We start from the raw sequence: 25,338 nt of genomic DNA, 5'->3' as shown, positions 1-25,338 counted from the left end.
CCCTACTGTCTTCTGTTTTGTAACAGAGGGCCCTCTGAGGCTCAGAGGAAGCCTCTCTCCGACAGCATGGGACGATAGTTTGTCATTAAGTGGTGCGATTATGGATTCACACACACTTCAGACTATGTTTTTCTCCTACTTTTCTTGCTCTTTCCAATCTTTTACTGTAGTGTACTGTGCTTCCTCTGCCTGTATCTGTTCCTCTCTTATACTCGCCCCATGATGTGCGGATTAAAACTAAAACGAGAAGACAGACTACGACGAGAAGTGTTTTGGCTGACAGCTCTGACCTGGGTATTTATGGTGCTCTGATATTCACCCTGGGTACTTTATGTGCATTGCACATGGCCCCTTCAAAGGGTACAGAGATCCTCTGTTCCGAACATTTCTATGTTTTAATGGAACTGCATGGTACTCTGACCAAATTGTATCTAAAACAATTCAACTCAAAATAATAGAAAGAACTAAATAAATGTGTTTACTTCACATTAGTTGACTAAATTAAATATATATAATATGTTTATTTCCCTTGTCTCAATTTTCAATTACCCCTAAAGTATAATGATGAGGCAATTTAGCAATAGCCTAATGTGATATAAATTAAATTAGCATATGCCCCATTGAGCCACTTATCCAACTGTATGTTGTTGTGCATCCTTCCTTCCTTGTGGAATAAACCATAGACAGGGATAGATTAATCATTTTTCCGCAGGATGACATTACTTTGGCCTACTCAGGCCTGAGCCGTCCCCCAGGGCAAGCCCCTGGATCATCCAAGACCGGAGCTTTGGCATCAAACGACAGCACCCCCCCCGACAGCCCCTGCCAAGTTCCAGGACCTTATCACGGAAAATTACATTCTTATGGTAAGCAAATGTGCTCTAAAGCAATACTGCCGTTGCCAGTTGCATGAAACTGTCAGGGAAGGGAGGAAAGGTCATTTGCTGTGTGGGTTTCAGCAAGTAAAATATGGCACGCACAGTGGGTGTGTATGAGTTTTATGGGCGGGTGTATAAGTGTACGCACGTGCACCTCTCTGGAAGAATTGAGGTTCAAGGGATGATAGCAAGGTCATTGTCATCTAAGCTCCTCAAGGTCAGCTGCCATCATAAGCGCAGGTATTATCTCCTCACACAGACAGCTAATGTACTGCATCTTTGTCCTTGGAACACAAAAAGAGGTCAAGAGATGGTCAAGTCTTTTCCTTAATTTGCTTTGCTTTGATGAAATTGGACTGATGACTTTTACATGTGTATCTTACATAGTTTGAAATCCAAAGAATTCGGTCGTATGAATAATATGTTTGTTCTAAGTGAAACCAGAGAGACAAGAATTTGAATGTGTTGGTTAAATGTGAATATGTTACCGGCCTTTTAAAAAGAGACAATGCAATTTGGGAAAGGTGCGTAATGGTGTAAACGGCTCATCGGCTTAATCGTTTCCCTCATATTGTCAGTGGGAGTACAAACTTCACTTTTTCAAGTCTCCAGCCTTAAAGAGCAACTCTGTATATCTCAGCAGTAAAATGGGCTGAATCAAGTCTTTCTACAGTATATACAGACAAATCCTCAGTCAAATTCATTATCCTCTTGGAATAAGATTCCAGAAGCCCCAACAATACCAACAATCGATGTTGACAAAACTATGTGAGAGGATTGTCAGTCAAACTCAGGTAGCTATTTACATCATCCAGGGGAATTTTGTCAAACATTGAACAGAGGAGAGGATTAAATTCCGCCTAGTTGATGGATACAAGATATTTGTTTTCGTAGGGAAATTAAACTTTTGCTTTTAAGCCAGGGAGTTCCCTTATCTCTCTATTCTTCAGGAGGTTTAGTCATGCGCGGAGAAGGTGCTCAAAAGTTTCCAAATACACTCTGAGATTGGGAGGAACTCACTCTGTCACAACCTTTTGTGAGGGGTTTACAGCTTAAAACCGTTGCCCTATACACCGGTGACCCCTTTTCCCCTCCGACTCAAAAGTTTCTCCAAGCATCAAACTTGGGATTATCTTTTGATTTCCTTTTAGTTGAAAAGAGTTCTTAAGTCCACAGCTGTGGGGTCTGACAGACAATGGGGAAGGAGGAGAGAGTGCTAAGTCACCATATTTATCATGACTGGGTTACCTCTCCTGCCAGAACCTTTTTCCTTCCACATGCTAATTGGCAATATCTTCCAACACTTCGCCAAACCTCCACAATCAACCCCTCCCAATCCGCCCCTTTTTAAACCTACTTTCCTCTTTCTCTTTCCTCTCCCCCTCTTTCTCTCTGCTTACCACCATACAGAACCCCTCTCCCTGGCTCGAGGCTGTTCCTCTCTGGGGGGAAAGCAAGGTCTGTCAAATCAAGTCGAAAAGCCTATTAGCATGCTAATCCACAATATAAGCTCAAGATCTCCTGGGCTATATGTTGTACTTCCCCTCGGTCCAATAGCACATATAAGGAGGTGGTGATAACCAAATTCAACTGATTTGCTTTAACACTAGACTCCGTCTATAGGCTTGTGGTGATCATACACACAACAAATCCAATCAACAGGAGGACTATTTAAACGTAAAGGCTCCTCAAATGCTCAGAGAAGATACATGTGTGTGTCAGTTGAAAGGATGGTTTCCGGATGACATTCATGGCAGGCCTAAGGGAAAAGAGAAGGGTCAAATGAAGCCAAGACCAAAAACCCAGAGGGGGGAGGGGGCTCTTTATTGAAAGACTTGCATGAAGGCCATAACAACATTCACATATGTAGCTCTAAAAGACAGCTTTACTTGTATCGATCGAGACCTGTAGAAAAAAAGCGTAAGGACACAAAACCTTTTAAAGAGTTGGTATTCAGTAGAACTGCAAAATGTGTGAAACATGTAATTACGTGATTTGGGCTTCCCTTTAAATCATTCAGCTGACATCTACAAACCCTGACATGAAAATAAAACCCAATACTTAAAAACCCATGCATGCCAACTAAATTATGACTACAATTACTATTCAAGTAAAGAATTAATGATAGATGTACAGTTCCACAGTAACCAAGTTTTTAATGATGCCATCAATATGTATTTTCCATTTTTCTCCCAAAGCCAGCTCATCTCCTCATACAATAAACATTTCATGCATCCCAATTAATCAACTATTTTCTGAAACACTCACACCGATATGATGAGAAATATAATGCAATGTGTCTGGCAGGAGCATTCACTTTAAAAGAAAACTTCTCCTGTTTCTCAGAGAGCGCCAGGCATGGCCTGCTCATAGTGAGATCAGAGAACATGGCCGCGGTGGTTCGCCTGCTACCATCAATCAGACCCCAAATGGCTTCCCTGACACCACCACTACTCATTTTTCAGCATGCCTCACGTGGCCACCATCTTGAAATGAACAGTAGAGGAAAAAACTTGGTGGAGTAAGGGTGCTTTTTGATGAAAGGGCATGGAGGGTTGGCTAAAATCACTGCCAAATACTCCTAACAATAGGTTTTCAAACACATCATCTGGTTAGGTGGGCTGTAGATGTAGTCCAGGTGCACACCGGCAGCAAGTGAGATGGCTCGTCAATATTGTGTTTGAAATTTTTGACACATGCTCACCCCTGCCTTACCCCTCCGTCGTTAATGCCGTCTTCTCTCTACACGCTCCTCTCCATATCTTTACTCGTCTCCCCTTTCTCCCCCGCCGGCACCCCTCCCTTCCCTTCCGTGTGCAGAGGCCAGAGTCAAATTTACAACAACTGTCAAAGTCAGGGATGACAGATAAATTAATCTTCTCTTCATGAGTTTACATCCCGGGCATCTGGGCTGCTGATCTGGCCCCTAACAAGCGCAGGGTCTCAGCGAGCTGTCTTTTAAAGCTGATGTTTTCATGGCCAGAGATGAATTACCCTGTCATGAGAATCTATTTATACAGCAGTTAGAGGGTGGAGCTCTGGATGCAGGACAGCATGATTTCATGGGTTAAGGTCCCCTTGAAGCATCTCTTAAATCTGGTTCTGTCAGACACACGTCAGCACCAGGTCCATTTTCTGAGTACTTTTTGTTAAAGATTTTCTTCCCATATGCAGACTTATTGTTTTCGTCAGACTGGTCTGCTATCCCTAAATTACTTTGAACATCCCTCCCTACATAGATCCAAAAGTAAACTTCTCATGATAGTGGCTCCATTAGGGAAATTAAATTACTGTAGAGTGTAAAAGCATGCAGCGCAAACGTACATTCACATTCATCATCCCAAAGTCAGACAGGAGATAGAGTACAGGGGATGGAGTTGCCCCTGTGGATCATGGACCCATTATCCAACTCAAACAAATCTAGTAGCAGTAAATTCCCCACAGGCTCTAAATTAGTCTTAACTGACAGACAGGTACATTTTGACATGGCAATAGAGCTTTTTCATTTACTGGTTACATTAATGGAGTACATTTTTAGGGGCCTTTTTTAGTTATCAACATAAAGCACAATTATTGGTAATGTAGGGCAGTGCAAGAAAAGAGTGTTAATCTATCTTTTAGTAGGCTGTAGTCATCCAAAATCATTATATACTGGAATATTAAACCCTGTTTAGATGCTAACCAATGTAATTGTCGACCATTTTTTACGTAGTTGCTGGTGTACGATTCATAATTTTAATGCAAATAATATATATAATAATAATAACAACAATTAAGTAGTTATTCATTATATTTCGTTTAAAAAACAATGTTACCTTACACATACAATACTGAAACCAGTCACTTCCACACAGTGATACATACGGATTATTAATCAAACACAGGTACCAGATCGGAACTCTGTATTGGCTGATACCCAGAACCCAGGTATTGCTAATGGTGTTGGGACTGAATATGTCAGATTGGTGAATCTCCACTTTGAGTGTATTAACTACATGATAAAGTATAAGGGCTGGGCGGTTTGGCTATATAAAAAAAAATTAAGCTTGGAAATTATCAATGGATAAAATACATTGTTTTCCCAAGAAAAAGCAGGAATACTAAAACTTAATATAAAACATATTGTTTAAATTGTGCTTTTAGAATATTGTATAGCAGTCCCATGGTTGGCCACTGAGACAATGTGACTGCAAACCTGCAATTATTGTTGTCCCCAATTTGTTCTCTTCGTACATTCCATTTACCTCAACTTCTATTCAGATCATCTACTTAACTAGGACATACTGTCTGTTGTGAGAAATACATAGACCTCCACAGTCCAACTAATAAAAAGCAACATTATTGACTCCTCAGTGGACGGCTGAGGGAATCAAGTGGCAGGAGATGATAATACATATTAGGTACATATTGTTAAAATGGCCAACTGAAAAGTCAAGGGTTTCTGTTCACCTACAACACTGTGGGGCTTGGAATCTGTGCTAAAATTCAAAATCATGTGAGCCACGATAACTGTGGAGGGATAGTGTGTCTACGTTTATTCCACTTGAAAGCCTGTAATCATGGAACTAGGGTTACAAACGTGTTAACTCTTTCCTGAAAGTGCTGATGACTTTCCTGTCTATCTCTCTGCCTCTCTTGCTCCCTCTTTCACTCGCTCACACTCTCTTTCTCATTCATCTTAAAATGGATTGCTCTGTCACCTGGACTAACACTTTACTGAGAGCAGCCATCAATACTTTTTGTCAAAAACTGCAGGCTGTGCCAGACATGCCATCAATCACCATTTACATAAAACAAAGAGCGTTCTATGACTGCCAGTCAGAGGCAGGACTGTTCTGACTTTGCTGAAGATAAAAGAAGTAGTTTCATAGGTCCATAGAGACACTGACTGCACTACAGGCCTACATGTGTTGTCAATCTCATACCAATTGCTATTGGTTTGCAAATAGCAAGCAATAAATCAATGAACCAGAGCTATTTGATCTCATCCATAAGACTTGGGGTGAGCCTACATCTTTTAAAAGCAGCTCTAAATAAATAGAGAGGTTAGTGTTTAAATGGATGAAAATAGCACCAATGGGAAATTGAATGGTAAAATACAAATTCCACAACACAGAAGTGGCATATTTATAACAATCAAAACTAAGGCTTCGTGGAAGAAGTGCGACAGTAACATTTGATTGCTTCACCAGCATCTGTGGCATGTCAATGTCCACCTGGGTTTGAACGAGTTCATAAGTCAAGAGATATGAATTGCATCCACCGCCCATCCATCCCCGGTAGACGAAAATAGGCCACCATTGATATGAAACACACACCAGCCTCAGAGGCCTGGCTCATACATTCACAGCTTCTGACACCCAAAGGAAAGCAAGATTTCATATCATTTATTTAACAGAAGAAATATGGTAATCTTCTTTATAATTGTTCCCACTCCAATCCATATTTTCCAGACAAATACAGTAAGCAGACCACAAATGTTGAGATAATCCATTCAGCCGATACGGTTTGTTATTTTGGAAGTAATGTATTGCATAAGCACTAAAAACTGATTCACTTGAAACTAACAAGATTTCTTCTGTTTTGTTCTCACCTAAGGTTGAGCAAAGGCGCATACATGCATGCCATGTGAGTGTGCATGCATGCATACACATGCACGCACACAAAGAATTCAATTTGGAAACCATCATTGGAGCGCAGAGGAGAACTGGAAAGTCATATTGCTATAATGCTCAGATTATCAATCATTCTGACATTTTATTGGCTTTATCACTGTACATACCATTAAAATGATGTCTGGCCCAGATTGTCAGGGGGCACACATTAAACAGGCCGGGATTAAAATGCAGATCGCAAACACCTTCCCCTGTGCTGTTGAAATTGCACAGGACTAGGCTGCTGACTTTGGATGTGCTGTCAGCGGAGACATCGCATCAACACAGAGCTGGGCTGACGGGTAGATAGATAGTGTCACACTCAGGAAATGCAGAGGCTTCCCTCTATTTATCACATGATGTAGTCAGTCAATGCTCTAAAAGAGTGATAACAAATAAGGGGAAGACACATCTATTAATCTCCCCTTGCACGCCTAATCACACATCATTGGCAAACTCCTTTGCACTAGAATGACATGCAGCGAGCCTACTGTTCATGAAGGAACATATTAATACCAACACGTTAATACCACACTGCTATTAAAAGTAATTTTGGTGGCTCTGAAGCGGTGAGGAAAGCAAATATCCATATTTCAAATGATCTTGACAGTTAAAAGGTTGTTAATGGGCATCTAAATGCTAGTGCGGCTGCCAAGCTGGCAAAGAGAGCCATAAACCAAAAGAAATGTCTCCTCTCTCTCAAAAGCTTTAATCAAAACCATGTAAAGCAAATATACCTCTCTGCCGAATATTGTACAGAAGAAAAAGGAAGTTTTCCAGAAAAAGTTATTTTACTTTCTTGCCAGTTTGTGTAGTCATAAAACAAAAAAACGCGAAACCTTTCCACTGGGAGTTTGAAAATATAACTATTTTAAGTAATTAATTACATCTGTCATGGTTTTCCTTTTTTGTTTTTCTTCAGATGAGCATATAGGCCAGGAACAATCAGTTAAATTATAAAAGACATGATATTGTGCATAAATGCATCTCAGCAAGCCTCCAGAACAATGACAGAGCAATGAGTGACAGTTTGTGCTAAATTTACATGCACTAGTTTACGGTTGGCTTTCTACAGAAACCTGATGTTTTTAAAATGGTTTTCTTGATCACAGTAATGGACTGAAGAAAGACAGTTAGCAAAACTAGCCATCTGTGCGATAAATAAGTCTTTCAGTCAAGCATTTTCTTTGGAGCAATTCATCATAAACTAAAAATAGGAAACCATGGGCAGAGTGATTAGCCTACATGTTCAGTATTGCTTAAGATGTAAGCAAGTGTAGATGCTGCATGTACAGAGTCAACCTAACAGTAAAGAGAAATCTCAGGGGAAGATATGACAGTTATGAAGATTGTTGTGGCTTTGTTTGCTGTCTCAGTCATATGCCAATTTCTTCTTATCATATGATAAGAAGAACTTGGCACCTTCGAATCATAAGAGAGTTTTTACTTGTATTTAATGGATTGTATGGAGTTGTAGCAGCAGGTAAATACCTGCAGAACTCAGAATTCTTTTAAATTTCAAGATTTCATACAATTCATTTATAGTTATTGGGATTTATGATACATACAGTATATAGAGGTCTTGCTGAGGTTGCATTATTCATCATTCCATTCACATTTCATTCCAGGACTTATATTATATATCACTTTGTATTCAGAACACAGCCTCATAGACCCTATGTTAGTCATATAGGATAGATGTGTACAGTATGAATTTCACCAATTAACAAATAATTCTGTGTAATTTCAATCAATTATTCCCATTTTCTGGGTTTGACGACACTGCTACTTCTAGATGTGAAAATACTTCTGGTCTCTATATGATAAGATCCATTGGTAAACATATAAGTATCATTTAAAAATATAAAGTAATGAGAAGTCTGAGATGGATTGACAGTATTAAATTCCTTAGAGAGAGATAGGAGTCAGAACATGAAATTATTCTGACTATGACTGTCTCCTTGTGCTCGAGATAAGACGAGGAAGTCAAATGTCTACCCCACAGGTCTCATGACTAGACAGAAGATTGTTCAATCTACATCATGTCCTCAGTCAGTCCACAAAGGTTTCCTTTCATGAAGTCAAACTCACGTCAAACAATATGTGGCATTTAGGTCAGCGAAACCTCTTAAATCCCTCCCTACGTGAGTTAAATCCTACAAAGTCCTGAATGAGCACTCACCCTCATCATATCTGATCACTTCATCAGTGTTAAACCAAATGGGCAACAAATGTCGATCGCATATAGTTTTGATCATGTGCTAGCCTCCCTAATGAACTGTCAACGTGTAAACTCCCTGCCTGTGTGCATTGTACAGACGAACAGACACGAGTCCTCCCGTACGGGGCCTTTGAAGCCTGTCACAAAAGGCTTGAGACAGCACTGTTCCTCTCATTAATCTCCCAATAGAGGAAATGAATAGACTGACTGGGCTCTACATTTTTCTTCTCTTATAAAGAGAAACACAGAGGAGCTTGGAATGAGACACATTATGAAAGCTATTATCTTCAGCTGCCAGTCTCGGTGAGAGAAAGAGAAAGCTGGTAATCCAAAACTAATAGGCAGAATGAGAGGTGCAAAGAAAGTAGGGGACTGGGTCAGATCATCCCTTCTCCAATTACTGACAGACAGTTGAGAATATGAAATGAGACTGTGGAGTGAGAAATATTCATATTTTCTCTGCATGGTATTAAACCCTGACAAAGTAAAAGAAAATTGATGGTGCTTTCAATTTTGACAATATATCGAATCTGACAAGATATTAAACTGATCTCAAAACACAGACTGTCTGTATCATTGCCAAGACAAAATAGGGTGTTCTCATCTTGGGTCATAAAATAAGATTTATTACTAAAAAGATACAAATTGACATTTTCAAAATGACTTCCAATCCCTACCTTTCATCAAATTATCAGGAAAGCCAGATGTTTACAGCAACACTCCTGTACCGATCCACCGCCATCAAATCAGTGAAAAGAGCATGCATGACATAACTCAAACTACTTGATCTGCAGTCAGTCACTGCAAACAACATCCCTTCAAATCCTTGAGGACTGCAGGACACTCATCTACCACACACATCCATCATCAGAGAGTCTGCCAAAAGGTCATTGATGGTTCTAATATTACAGACCATCAAACATACAGAAGATGATAATTCACAGATATTACCAGAGCAGATACAGGACATTGAATTTTTTAATCGGCATTATTTGAATGACACATATTATAATTCTAAGCTTTCTTTATGCATATGTTTAATATAAATGTATAACACTCACATTTGTGACAGCATGACGTCTCTCCAAGATCTCATCTATTTTCAGTTAAAATAATGCACAACCACACACTCGCATCACCAACACCCCCATGAGAAATGTGTTCATACAAGCCCTTTTTTTCGCTTCCGGATATTCTTTTTAATTCTGGGTACCTCGAGCATTCTCCACTGGCTCTACCACTTCAAAAACACACCTCATGAAAAAATCAGGAGGCCTGTCTGACATGTGTCCCTGTGCCCTGATGGCATGCCAACACCAAAGACCAGCATTGATTTTCTGTAACGCGGGGTCGGATTAGCCCTCTACAGGGATTAGCTGCCTGTGCAAGGCCTCGGGGTTCGCTATAAAACTAATAATTAATTTAAACAGCCAGGCCCATGGAAGGATACACTCACTAGAATGAGGGGGTGAGTATGAGTGACGAACTGTCTGGCACTCCGTGAAAGGAACAGCTGTGTGTATTTATAGGCCTACTGTATATTCAATTTGGTTCTGTATACCTTCTTATATGCACCAATACACATGTATAACAGTTTATACTACAAATTAATATGTAGTGTTAATGAGAAGTATTAAACCATTAGGCTTGGTGTAATGACTTAAACTGCAGCATAGCTTCAAAAGTAGCCAATTAAGATTGACGGGGACGTGTTGGGTTGATAATCTCCAGCTGAGAAGAACACGCTCCTACGCTCACGCCATTCATAAATGACAACAAAAGGTCATAAAGATACAGCGGTACTCAAGAAAGGCATAAATGTCTGCAAAAGACAGCACCCATGTTGTTCCTGGTCAGACTGTTTGTGGACAACAGGCTGGATAGTCGTACTGTAAACCAAGCCAGCAGACTCCAAGATGATTGTGTTGATTAATAAATCATGTTGTCATACAATATACTGTAAAATGGAGTCACAATATGTAGAGACATATGTGGGAGTTACATTGCTATGATTTAAAAATTACTGATTAAGAAAACATCCAAATGAATAGGCCATGTGTAACGTATCAAACAAGATAACCATGCAGACATTATACTGCTTGTATTCATCAACTCGATAATCAGCGGGTCATTTGTGGTTTCTAGTTGTGCTTTCATATTCTCAGCTGATCTAACCTTTAAGAGTCCAGTAAAATTAATCTTCTATAAAAACTACGATTTGATGTGTGAAAACATCAAAATTAGGTAACTTTTGCCACATCTGTGCCTGGTGTCCACACTACTGTGGCGTTTTTACAACCCCTGAAATGTAGATATTTGAAAACGCCGCTGATGCCGCCTTAGTTTGAGAGAACCACAGTTGCAGTTTAGTCCGAACGAGCAGAAATGGAGACCTTTGAAAACGGTGATGCCATGTGTGCTTCGTGATTGTGTCATATCAGTCACCGCGTGTCACATCTTTGTGTGAACGTGAGGAGGCAAGCCAGTATTTAAGTATCTGAGTGCTTTATTAAGCACTTCGCTATAATTTCCGTGTCCAGCAACGTTATCAGCACGTTAAAACACTTGTCTGAACGGAGATTGTTATTTAAAATATAGTAGTGTAGATGTAACCTTAAACCAATCTCCTTGTGTATTTGCCTTCACAAATGAGCTTAAGAAAGTGCTTCAGCTGTGGTATTACAGCTGTGAGAAATCCATAGGCTAAAGGGAAAGGAGCTACATTTGGAACATAACATCCGTGACAATGAAAGTAGCATGTTTTTTATGGTTAACATGCTATGTGAAAAAATACTATATCTTTAGCCACTGTTATGTGTAGTGTATGGTTTCTAAAAATGTAGGTCAACCTCTGAAACACTAACCCTCATATGAAGAACTGAATCTCCTCAAGTTCACCATTGTGGCAATCGTTCACATGTATATTTCCTTGACAAAAAAAGAATCATTAAAAATCAACCAAACAGCAGCGGTCTTCTTTTTGTTATCATAGCAAAGCAATACTCCTTTGTGCCACACAGCAGTATCCTTGGCAATGGTCTTGTTTGTTTCCAGTTAGTAAGTATCCAAACGCCTTGGAATCAGTGTACAGCCCGTACATATGTATCTAATACTACCAAAAGCAACAGGCCTAAAGTTGTATGAGTAAAAATAGCTGAGGACGGATGTGTGTTTAACTTGAAGTGAAACAAAAACAATTAAAATGATGACAAAAGTTGAAGCATCTCACTGTTATCATCCCCCTTCCTTTTACCTAGCAGCCAATAAGGGCTGCCATCGTCAGAGAAGGTAAAGGGATTTCTCCTTCTCACCACAAGACTTTGATCTGAACGGCCCTCAGATCACAAGTCTACAGACCCTGTTGGGCCTCTCTGGCTGGTCTGCTTGTACATGTACACTTCGTCCCTATGAGGATTCCTTACCCTCCTCCCACTTCCCTTCGTCTTTCCCTTTATCCCTTCTTCTTCTTCCTCCTCCTCCTCCTCCGCTGTTTGGTGTTTTGAAACATCTGAGTACAGACATGTTCTGAGCTTTGGAGCACCCAGGGGCCCGAGATCCAGACAGAGGGAGAAAATAAAGAAACTCTACAGTGCCCACGGTGCAAAAGCTATCTCACCAATATCACTGGGGACAAACTCTTCAACATCACCAATCGTCTGGACAGACAGAGAAGATCAGAAGGCTACTTGGTCTGTTGTTCGCATAATCATACTGTCAGCTAATGGTGCAGTCAGCGGCTCACTGTGATTTGAGTCAATGCATTTATCCTAATGGATAGACAGTGTTTTATGAGGGAAAACAGAATAAGAATACTGTCCTACGCAGACTGCTGGCCCCAAAATGGAAGGGTTGTTCCTTGTAGTTTTCCAGCACAGGCGTGTCAGCAGGACGGACATGAAACATGCTGTCACTGTTTCTTATCTCAATGCGTCCCTGGGTGGAAAAGTGAGGCAACAGCGTACTGATGTCTTGCAGCCTGCCTGACCATTAAAACATATTTCCATGCTGATGGATGTCAGATGTAGCCTCAAAAAAAAAAAAAAAAAAACACACAGCTCGCCCTTGATTTCTGAGCTCATTCCCAACTACAGTTTTAGAAACTTGTTCTTCATGCTTCACAAATTGAACAAGCAAATGTAGACTGTAAACAAGTTAAAATAATAAGAGGAAAAGGGAGAACAAGAGTGCAGCCGGCTAAGAGCACAGGGACCGTTATCCTCTTCAAATCTTCCTGTCTGACAAATATCAGGTTCTTGGGATGACTGGAAGGACAGTCAGTGGTTTTTATGAGTGAAAGCTGTGAAATATGCGAGTAGGTTTATCTTAAATGGAAACAGGAAACGAGATACAGCTGTGTTGAGAATGTGGCACAGCTGTCCATGGCCAGAGATGGGTTAAGCATTCTACAGAAGTGAGAAAAAAAACAACCTTGTCTCACCCACGAAGGCCATTAGGGGCCTTCTAAATTGCAGAGCAAGCAAATAAGGTGGCCTGCATGTACCGTAGTTTATCGCTACAAGAATGGCAAACCATGATTAAACATGACTCAAATCATAGAGATTAAAAATTATTATATTAGTCCCTCGTCTTCGCTAACATGTAACAGCAAATTATTTTTAAGAATCATGAGGCCTTCAAGAGCTGCTATCTCTAATAACAGCTTCCAACTCCATGTTACGGTCACAGGATTTATTCATCAACTGACAACATTTATCCCCTAACATTCAAAACATGGCAAGAACTGCAATCGTCCTCTAAAATCTTGGCATGAAAACACCCGTGTATCTGTCTTCACTTTTCACCCCTGGGCCCTCTAGAAAAGACTGTGAGAGATTGAAAGCCATGAAGAGACCCAAAACTGCCTGGACCCAACCAAAGGAAGCTCTTTTGTTCCTCTTCCAAAACAGGCTCCAAACCTTTTTTCCCCCCTTTTTTTCCATTTTGGGACCCAGCCAAGGGAAGTAGAAGTACGGCTGCCCCTCTCCATGCTCTCTTCTAATATGTTCCATGCCTTCCAGTTGCTTACATCATCAATCTGGGAGATGGCTAAGTGTGATGGGGTGAACATAAACAGTGTTTGAGTTATGGGCTAAAAGAGACACAGGTTGTATCTCAAACACAAGTTGGCGGCCTCTTTCCTTTTTTGTTTTTTTTAATGAGAAAATGCTCATAGGAGAGGTTCTAATCGGTGGCGGGTCTCCTGAATGACTTTGCATGTATTACATACTTTAAAACCAGTGTGGCAGAAGGAGGGCAGACGAAGAGGAGCAGCTTCACAATGTCAAAATTCACCCACATCGTCCACTTCAAGTGGCAAGCTTGTTATTGACAGCTGAGTGCCAGTCCTAATCATCTCCCTTTTAAATGCTTGCTTAAAAATGCACACCCTCATGTCAAAGCCTGAGTACACATTAACTCTCCTCAAATCGCCTACTTACTAAACATGTCACTACTGAATTATACATCTGACTTTTCCCCCCCTTTTCAAATTTACATGTTGCTTCGGCAGAATATGTGTAGCCGTTGTAAAGTATTTAATAAGTGTTTAAATATGTACACGGGTTAAGATCTTAGCCAGTGCATGCACTGTACAGTCGATGTTTACGCAATATCAAAAGACTCTGCTATGCCTATCAAAGTGAGTAAGACATATGGATGGTTTGTTTTTCACTTGCCAGAATAGAAAAGGGAGTATGTCCACTTGGGCCCCATCAGGTCGAATCATAAAGATCCATCACTGGCTTTGCACTCTGGTAAAACGCTAAGGAAACATATTGTAGATTTTAAGACCTTTTTTATTCAGCCAGACTGTGTACTAAAACTAATTGGATTTCTGTCAATGGAAAAAATATATATCCCTGGGACAGCTTTGAACTCAATAGCTCTGACTATCCGACTGCACATGAGGGAGTGGGACCTTGCTACATGCCAAGCACCAGGAAGGGAAATTAAATCGGTGGTCAACATAAAATATTAAAATAGCATGGTATCAAATTTTTGAAAAATTATGTCAGGGTGGCTCATTATGGCCAGCAAGGCAGTGAATTAAGCTATATTTAGTGGGTGATAATTGAAATCATAGCTGCAGTCATTACCACTGACAAGTTTCTAAATAATACTCAATAAATCCACTCTCTTTAGCAAGGAAACTGTGACAGCTGGCAGTGCTAAAAAATATAAAGTAGAGGAACAGAATCCCCCCCACAAAACTCTTCTTTCTTTTGCTCTCTTTGAGCCAATAAAATGTCAGCTTTTATTCTCCTCCTCCAAAGTGTTGGCTAGATGTCAGCAGACCCTTCTAAAGCTCTGCCACTGCATGCTGAAGGCCTGTAAATCTCTGTGTCAGTGGCACGCCATCCGTCTTGGGATATACAATAAAAAATGTGACGCAGTCATAAAAGGAACGGCATCGCTGCCCAGTATATGTAATGTGAACAAAAGGAACATAAAGATGTTCCATTCCATTCAGAAACCGAAACCACAAGATGGCCTCATATTGAAGGAGAGAGCAGGATGTGGATTGCCCTGGAAGGTTGATGGCAGCTCCTGACAGTGATTAACAGATGGTTCGCCTGCCATCAGTGGACTTTTGTTGTGCTTTAACAGAGAGATAAAGATTTATATACATGTTATAGTGAGGGTAAAGGTATTGTGTAGTTGATAGACTAGTGGCTCCACCGTTCAGCCAAAACTCTGATATATCTTATTCCTCTGTGTTGTGGACCTCCATTGTTGACCAAAAGCTATTAAAAACACATCAATGAGCCACACTGTTGCAGTGGGTGCCATGTTCCTCCATTATGAATAACATAGCATGAACATTGCCACCTACACTGTCATGCTGCTGTACATATTTACGAGAGCACCAAATGTCCAATCGTCCGCTGTTGAAAATAGTCCTCAACAAATGCAACATTTGACAAATCTATATATTTGTGATTTCCTCCAGGAACCAATGGGACAGAGTGCTACAGACGAGGGTACGGAAGTTGGACAGAAGAAACACACTATACCATGTTGTTGACCTTGTTGACATCATTTTGTTGATAATCCTAAACAGATTTTGCATCATACTATTGCAATCAATTTGATCAGTTATGTGAATATCTGCAAACACAGACACGACACGAGTCTAGCACGTTTATCGTTATTCTTGGTCGCATGACGCTCAACAACTCTGGAGAGAATTGATTTCACTGTTGCAAACATGTGTACTTATGCAATGCTAATTTAGCTATCTTTGTTATTTCTGTCCCAAGGAAAATAATGCTGGATGTGAAAGTGCGGTTTCTCTTTAAAACCTTCATTCATACTTTAAATTTCCATTGAGAAGACTGACATGGCTGTAGACTGTAGATGTACTTCAGTCCATCTGATTCAAGAATGTAGTTGAGCGAAGAATACGTGTTGAAATGTTATTCATGGTCCAAAATGCAGCTAAAGTCAACCACGAGGCCAGATGTAGAGGAGCAAATCAAATCATTAGATCTTAAGAAAATCCTTTGCTTCAGAGCACATGAACCACATTTAATGAGATCCAATAAGGGAGGATAAAATGTGCTGTTCATCTGTAAATGTCTTCTACTCGACAGGCCAACTTTAATTAAAGCAAATTTAGCCTAAGAATGAAAACACATTGCTGGATAAAGAAAACACAAAAACTAAACAATGGACATAATGAAGGCCACATTATTGCAGTTTGGTTGTAATCCATGGAAGAGCTTTCGATCGAAAACAAGTTGTTTATTTTGCCAAAGAAGGAAAACAGATTTTAGCTGGCTTTTAGTTAGACTGTAATATCGCTGTCTTAATTGACTTAATGCAGTGAGAGTTGTATTTTCGCTTTCACGCCCCATGATGTAACTTGTTTCAGATCTATCCAAAAACAGTCAAATTGAGGCTGTCCAAAATATAATCTCAAATGACTTAAGATGTCACATACAACAGAAAAAAGCACCAATTACTCTTTGCTTCTTCACTAAAATGATTCAGTAACTCAGGCTCTCTGTTTAAACTGTTTAAACTGCATAAAGAAAATCTGATACCTCAAACTGGAGATATGGAGGACAAGCAAAAGCCATTTATTAAGCATAACACCCTTAACTCTTTGTCATGCCATCACTTTCCCAGGAGGAGCACATCATTTAAAAAAAACACATCCCAGTGAAAATTAAAAAGATTGTCCCCCCCACCCTCCCTCCTCTCCCTAATACCAAACAACGATAAAACATATCAATGTCCTTGATATGAATAACTTAGTTCCTGCAAGACCATGTCCCTCTCATCTCTCTGGTTTATATCTCTTAGGGCTTGGAGAGCTCTGCATCCTCCTTAATTTACGAGACACAGATCAGGTTATCCTAGAATATGGGCCTAAACAGGCCTGATAGATCGGATATGGAATATATTTCCCCAGCAGAACAGAGTACACCACCACTATTGCCAGACACACACACACACACACACACTGTACGCTCCCAGTTAAGTGATTTGAGGACTTCATACTGCCAATGTTTCATCTCCTCTCCTCCTAACTGACACTTTATCTGCATACCAGCATCTCTGAAGATTGAACACTTAGGCAAGACAATGACAGGCTCTCTTTCCGTTGTCACTTCTCATTCTAGGACCGGTCTCATGCCTCTTACTGGGCTTCCGCCAATAACAGACCCCCCGCCCCTCCTGTCCCCTCACCATCAAACAACCAGAGTCTACCTAGCTTGGATAGAAAAGGAGCACTTGATGTCTGTGACACTCATTTGTCAATTAGCAGGCCCCTTCCTGTGTTGACATACAGCAACTTGAAAGACAGAGCGGTGCCTGTGACGAATTAAGAGAGACAGATGAGTGAGGCATGAGCGGCGGAGTAATACTATAATGTTCTTTAGATATGAATATAAAACGACACAGCTGACAGGCCATACAAGGTTTTATTTCATTTCTCAGTGTACCAGGCCTCCCTACTTTGTCTTCTTTGTTCTCTTTTCATCAGACTACTTACATCTCATTTTGACAGCCGGGCGACATTTCGAGCACTTTCGTTTTAAAGCTCGAGTTAGCATACTTGATTTGTCATTAAAATGCAAAACGCCTGCCATCACCAACATAGCCTGGGTGAGCACACACCACCTCAGACACAGGCACACACATACTTTACCTGCACACGTACTCTTCACACACACACACACACGCACAGGTAGCTTACATTTTCCGCGATGCAAAAGTGCAGCATGGACCAAGCTTTCTCAATGGCAGTCCGAATATCAACTTTAAAGTCTAATGTCAGGAGTTCATCTGGGCACCTTATTCTTCTAAGTATAAGTTAATCAAATATCTATATGGTCAGAAATTAAAGGCCGCTGCCTTCTTCCAATTATGAATCAACTTCACCGATACCCTGATCGTGTTTGAAAATACCAGAATGTATTTAAATGCACTCCCTGTGTAGCACTGGTGGTGGGGGGGGGGAAACAACAACGCTTGAGGATGATGCACAAGCTAATTATGCCTTGCCATTAAAAGCATTATTCATGTTAACAACAAGATGTGTTAAATTTGTCCTGTCTGACAGTCGACAGAATACAGGTCAGCCGCTGCAGGAGAACTCGACCAGTGATGGAGGAGAGAGTCAAGTACCAGTGCTACGGGTTAAGTGGTTTCCCTGTTAACTGGTGACTTTCCTCTCAATGCATCAGTGGTTGCAATAAAATTTCAGAGCATACTTATCCAATTTGTTTTGGAGTCTTCACCTTTCGTAAAAAACTGTGATACCATTAAGAATGTTTCAAATCACATACAGGACTTGACAAAACGCTATTGTACAAAGATAATTTCCAATCCAAATAACAATTCCCGTTCACCAAACTGCTGCTCATTTTAGGTGTGCACCCACATATATTTCTCCAATATTTTACACATCGAAAAGAATATTAGAAATGCCTTTGTCATCGCGTAAATTAAAAACACTTACACAACCTGCAGCCACCAAAATGATCAGAGAGTTGAATCAAAGCCTCTTTTTGAATCCTACAATAGATGTAAAGCAAACATTTAACAGTTAATTACAATATTTTGCACGCCAATCAACACGACATGCGCAGTAAATGACATATGTCGACAGGTAGCTAAGAAACAGATCTCAGTAAAATAGTCAAATTCCAGGGTCCAAGGTTTCACAGAAGCTGCCATTGCACAAATAGGAGTTGTTTATCAAGGTTGCCATGTCAGATCCAAGTAGAAAGGTTGTCACTGTTCTCGCAACATTAGGATTCACCCTGTGACTCATCCGACATGTGTCCTCCTCAAAACCTCATGTGTCCAGGGCTGTAACCCTGCATGTATCAGATACAGGCACCCAGAGTGCAACCCAGTCAGAGAGAGGAACCATGTCAAGACAGCACGTGCCCACTCAGTGCATTGTGTACACACCTGACCTGGAACAAAGTGGACGACACAATACTATGCGAGCCTGTCCTGAGACAGAAATCTCACTGGGAGCCACACTTCTCAACACATTGATGAGACAGGCTGACACGGCAGCACACAGAGGGAGAGGTGTGGGTGTGACAGCCCGCTACCATAATTTCACCCTGACATTACCTGCCCAGCCACTCACAGTTATGCTCACAGAGACAGATGCACAAACACTGCACGAGAGCAAACATGCACAGGCGTACACACGGACATAAGCATACGTGCAACACACACACACACACAAACACTCACAGAAAAACATGCAGGACTCAGTTAAAGGTGATGCCAGCACATTTCTTCTCATTGTGACGCATTGTCAGGTTGCTGGATGAGCGTTGTCAATTGAGCTGACAGAAATAAGCATATTAGCTACAACAAACTCTGGCAATGTCTCTCTCTCGATTTGAGTCAAGCAGCATGAGGAAGTGCACGGTGCTGAAGGCAGTCCACAGAGTCTCCATAACGTGCGCATGTGTTTGCTCGAAATGACACTAAAACAAGGTCATGGTGTCGATACACAAATGTCTCTACTATCTGACGCGTAACGTCGAAGCTCGGAGGTAAATAACAATATAACAGTGTGATATTTGGCTAACTATAATCTGGGATTCTCAACAATGTTATATTGCAATGAAGCTTAAATGTGGTCTTTTCTCTATATTTAAGACTCCAATATAAGGGGCAATATTCAGGAGTATATATATTATAGGGCAATTGCAAATACTTGGAGACAGAGAAGGGCTAGGGCTAGCCGATAGATCAATATGATAAATGTATCGTCTTTCAATGGATTTATATTGTGATGAAATTATATATCGAGATATCTTTACACATAATTACAACATCTAAATTGATGATAACAAGCACATTCTAACTCAGAAAATCTGATTATTTTGCTCTAAAATTCTGAATTAAATGAGAAAAGTATTTACTTAACAGTATACAAAATATATGTATTCACTGAGTTACCAGAAAACATGCTATAACATGATATATGTCGTTATATAAAATATATCCGGATAGAACATGTTGGCCATATCGCCTAACCCTACACCAAACTGAAGAGCTAAGCGCAGCGGCACAAAGAGTTCTGTCGCGATTTTTTTCAGGAATTAGTTTTACCATTAAGCTGCGAGTCAGAGGCCTCTGTCTATTAGGTGCATTCTTCTAGGGATCAAAACTACTGAGGGGGTGTCTATGCCTTAGTTAGCATATCACTTCATCACATGTTGAGCTGCTTATTGAATTTCACAGCTCCACCCACCCATGACCTCCCGATGTTGTCATGTGAGCACATACAGATACCAATAGTTAAAGAGAGCACATCTAAAGAGAATAGTGGATACATAGGTCTGTGATGTGAGTGTGTGTAAGGGTGGAAAGGGTCAGTAATGTATACCGGTACTTTATAGCTCTGGATAGAGATGCAGTGTTCATGCTGTGCTTCTGAATGTTAGCTTGTATTATAGAAGTTTTCAATGTGAGCCATTTAAACACACTGAATGAGAAAAAGATGAAGCACTATGTAACAGATCATTTTGCCCACTAGCAAAAAGATCAATCAATAGTCCATTGATATGAGCCCCAAATGGTTTGTGCACCTCATTGCTTCTGCGCCGCTTCTCTGCCAATACCACCCTTTGAAGTTTAGTAATGAAATCTGACATCTGAGATTAGTCAAACTGAAAATTAATAATGAATTAGTAATATCTGAGTTATAAATATTTGATTCTTAACATCAAGTCCTTAGTGTGACGGGTTCAAAGGCGAGGAACATAATGCCAGCCTTGATCTACCTGGAAGCAACACACATAAGGGTTGTTTCAGTCAGATTTCATAAATCTTTTTGCAGTATGTAAAACACATCTCTTTCAGGTAATACCAAGTCATCTATTATCTGACTATTCAATTGTTGTGTACCACACACAGAGCAGCCATGAGTATGGCAACAATCCTGTGTAAAGAATAAAGATTACTTAAAGGCACTATAGTTGGTGCAAGTTGGCAACGATGTGAATATCTTGTTAACCTTTAGCTGTTTGATACCACTAATATGGAAAAGTTTCTGATCATCAAGTCCACTCACGAAATGTCTGTTTCCCAATTGCAGAGTTTACAGTAAATTCCGAACATGGGAATATGTGACAGATGCGTCTGAATAATAAAAGTGAAAAATCACAACCATCATCTCTAAAATTATAGTATAACACTTGCCAGTCTACGTGGCTTCCATCAGGTATATGAACAAACAGCATCACAACAGATCCTTATGTACATAGACGGTCCCCATTGACCGCATGTTTGTGGGGCCATACACCCGACGAAGGTAGTGCAGACCAAAATGTTGTAATTACAATAACTATACCAGCACTAAAGAAGACTTATACAGTGTTTTAAATTAGATAAAACAATAATAATGTTTTGTTACAACCTATGTTGTCATAGCATCAAGCTATCATATCTGTTAAGTCGATGACAGTAAATATTCGAATCAGTAGGTGCTTGGGTCATACTTTTCATGATACTGATGTTAGTTGTTGTTTCTTCCACAGTGCCCTTGCTCAAAGGCACTTCCACAATTAGACTTACAGAATTAATTAATTAATTGACCCCCAAACTGATTTTTCCAGCCGGTCTGAACACTAGACTGGGCTCCTTTAACACTGTGTGTGAATGAGGGATTTTGCAAAATGATGTAAACAATGTAAATCAGTTAAATGTAGGACTCCACATTTCCAGCACTGCCTCAAGACAAAAAAAAAATCCAAGAAAAAGGGTCCCCATTGAGGCGCCTTCATGGACTGACAGTCATGAAACAAAAGCACCTTATAACCATCATCTCCTTTCTTTTACTTGCCAGATCAGCTGTGCTAGTCCTGCTGTTGAGATGGCAGCCCCCTCTGAAGCAGCTGCCATGAGGTGCTCCTTCATGTCTTGACAGAGGAATCTTTTCTTCCATTTGCCCCCAAATTAGCATGTCACATGTATCGATCGCGCCTTTTATCCCGTAACAGCGAGTCACCAGCCCGGCTCTAATATTCATTCAGCTCTTTGATGTCATGATGACACTCTGGACACCTGTAGACCAAGGGCACACATTCGATTGCACTTGATGTAAAGATGCATGTCTCCCAGTAAAAGGGTGTGTGTGTGTGTGTGTCTGTGTGTGTGTGTGTGAGTGTGTGTGTGTGTGTGTGTGTGTGTGTGAGAGAGAGAGAGAGAGATTATGTGCATCCGGGTGATTGGCTCTGTGGCCTTTGCATCTGTCATCTACCTGAGCAGATTGAAGCTGAGATCCAGCCTTCTTGCAAACTGGCCATATGCGTCTCCAAGGAAGTCCGGGATGTTCATGCAGTCATGTCCGATGTAGGAAATCTATAAGAATAAAAAATAAAAGAGGGAGATTAGCAATAATAATAGTAGCACCCTTAACATGAGCACGGCAAACGTTGTAATGTGACTCTTCTAACTCCACCTTGTAAAAAGAATGAACGTCCTTTGAATTGATTTTGATATAAATGATGATGATGATATAAGATGCTGTATCTTAGTTATTATATTTAGTTATTATATTTATATGTATATGTAATGCTGCATAATGCTGCAGTCAACCTAGTCCCAGTCTAAGTCTAAGTCTTTGTAAATGAAGGCATGCTCCTCATTGTGCAACGATTGAATATTGTTCTATTTGCTTTCCAATGAGCATTGCATAAACTTCAACAGTTAAAAACTCAGGACAGTTTATGAACATCGCATTGATGCCAAATGAAGAACATTGTTCTCCGCGCAAAAACCGAAAGTCCCGACCGTAACTCCAGCTCCACTGTGTCACGTGACACGGGGAGAGGGCGAAGAAATAAACGAAACAAACCGCGTCGACTTTGTAACAGTCACGTATTAAATATGCAGAAGCAGAGAGCCGGCCAAAGCCGGACAGAAGCACTTTTTTTTTTTTTCTCCAAAGCGAACTTACTTGAGTCCCATTCAAAGCGACCAGCGACTCGTTATGTGCCATAACTTTCTTCTCGGTTGTCCCGGTGGCTTTCGGTACGCAATCGGAGTCGATATCCAAAGTCTCGCTCACGTTAGAAACAGTAAACAGTGGCGTTTGTGGACGGAGGCCGGCTGCTGTTGGAGATCTCGTGGCTACTGCTGCTTTCCAAACGACTTTACAGTTTCCGCGTGCCGCTTCAATCAGCTGACCGTCCGTCGTGCGGAAGAACGACACGAGGGCGCTTCTGTCTCCTGACATATTTACCCTCACGTCATGGTTCTTATCATACATTCATACTTTACATGTATAACTAAACCTACTGGGTTTAGTTAAAACAGCCTCACGTGTTGAAGACAGAAACGATAACTGGTCACATCCAGAAGACCTGGTGAAAAGGATCAGAAGGTGTAATACACCTGTTTATAGATACCCGAGTAGGCTACCAAGAAAAGTACAACAATATATATCTTTAACATAATATTGGAATTCAAAGCCTTAATTTTCCCAAAGGTTATTGGGTTAATGAGGTAACACACTGTCACTTAGTGTGCTCACTCTTCTTAGTGGTGGCTGGATAGTTGTAAAGATAGTTTTGGTCGTATTTGCCCAGGTTTTGTATGGGAGGCCGATTAGGGTGAAAACACCCTGCACAATCTGCACATACTCATTATCACTGAAAACAGCAAATGCACTTTGACAATGTGCACACATGCACTGAAAACGAGCACATACACGTTGACAATGTATTGACAATGTGCACACATGCATTGAAAACGAGCATATACACCTTAGCAATGTATTGACAATGTGCACACATGCACTGAAAACGAGCACATACACGTTGACAATGTATTGACAATGTGCACACATGCACTGAAAACGAGCACATACGCACTGACAATGTATTGACAATATGCACACATGCATTGAAAATGAGCATATACACCTTAGCAATGTACTGACAATGTGCACACATGCACTAAAACGAGCACATACACATTGACAATGTATTGACAATGTGCACACATGCACTTAAAACAAGCACATAAACATTGACAATATGCACACATGCACTGAAACGAACACATACACTTTGACAATGTGCACATATGCACTGAAACGAGCATGTACACATTGACAATGTGCACACATGCACTGAAACAAACACATACACATTGACAATGTGCACACATGCACTGAAACAAACACGTACACATTGACAATGTGCACACATGCACTGAAACAAACACGTACACATTGACAATGTGCACACATGCACTGAAACAAACACATACACATTGACAATGTGCACACATGCACTGAAACGAGCATGTACACATTGACAATGTGCACACACATGCACTGAAACAAACACATACACATTGACAATGTGCACACATGCACTGAAACGAACACATACACATTGACAATGTACACACATGCAATGAAACGAACACATACACATTGACAATGTGCACACACATGCACTGAAACGAACACATACGCACTGACAATATGCACACATGCACTGAAAACTAGCACATACACACTGACAATGTATTGACAATGTGCACACATGCACTAAAACGAGCACATATACATTGACAATGTATTGACAATGTGCACACATACAATTAAAACGAGCACATAAACATTGACAATATGCACACATGCACTGAAACGAACACATACACATTGACAATGTGCACACATGCACTGAAACGAGCACGTACACATTGACAATGTGCACACACATGCACTGAAACGAACACATACACATTGACAATGTGCACACATGCACTGAAACAAGCACGTACACATTGACAATGTGCACACATGTACTAAAAATGAGCACATTACACAGTGACAATATGCACACATGCACTGAAAACAAGCACATACGCAATAACAATGTGCACACATGCACTGAAAACAAGCACATTACACAATGAAAAATAGAGCCCATGTTTGTGAGTTGGGGAGGGTATGCGAGTGGGTGTGTGTCAAATAATTGCAGGTAGTTGTTGAGTAACAGGAAGGCAGTGAAATCTAGACCTTCCTGTTGTAATGAAAGTACTTCTTTACACACTTTTTTCAAAACTTTATGAAGAACAATTA

At 40.5% G+C, this 25,338-nt stretch overlaps 1 protein-coding gene across 1 annotated transcript in view; it reads right to left on the bottom strand.

The window, feature by feature from the left end:
- The window catches only part of lrmda (leucine rich melanocyte differentiation associated), a 185,857-nt gene extending 162,403 nt beyond the window's left edge, over positions 1–23,454 (bottom strand). The window contains exons 1-2 of the mRNA XM_034552650.1: positions 23,200–23,454; positions 22,501–22,601 (exon numbers count right to left, since the gene is read on the bottom strand). Coding sequence (XP_034408541.1) covers positions 22,501–22,601; positions 23,200–23,241 — 143 coding nt within the window. The 5' untranslated portion in view covers positions 23,242–23,454. The remainder of the gene's footprint in view (positions 1–22,500; positions 22,602–23,199) is intronic.
- Positions 23,455–25,338: the final 1,884 nt, after the last annotated feature.

Source organism: Cyclopterus lumpus, chromosome 15 (genome assembly GCF_009769545.1).
Source record: "Cyclopterus lumpus isolate fCycLum1 chromosome 15, fCycLum1.pri, whole genome shotgun sequence".
NCBI classification, from domain to species: Eukaryota; Metazoa; Chordata; class Actinopteri; order Perciformes; family Cyclopteridae; genus Cyclopterus; species Cyclopterus lumpus.
This window is presented reverse-complemented; position numbering and strand designations above follow the sequence as displayed.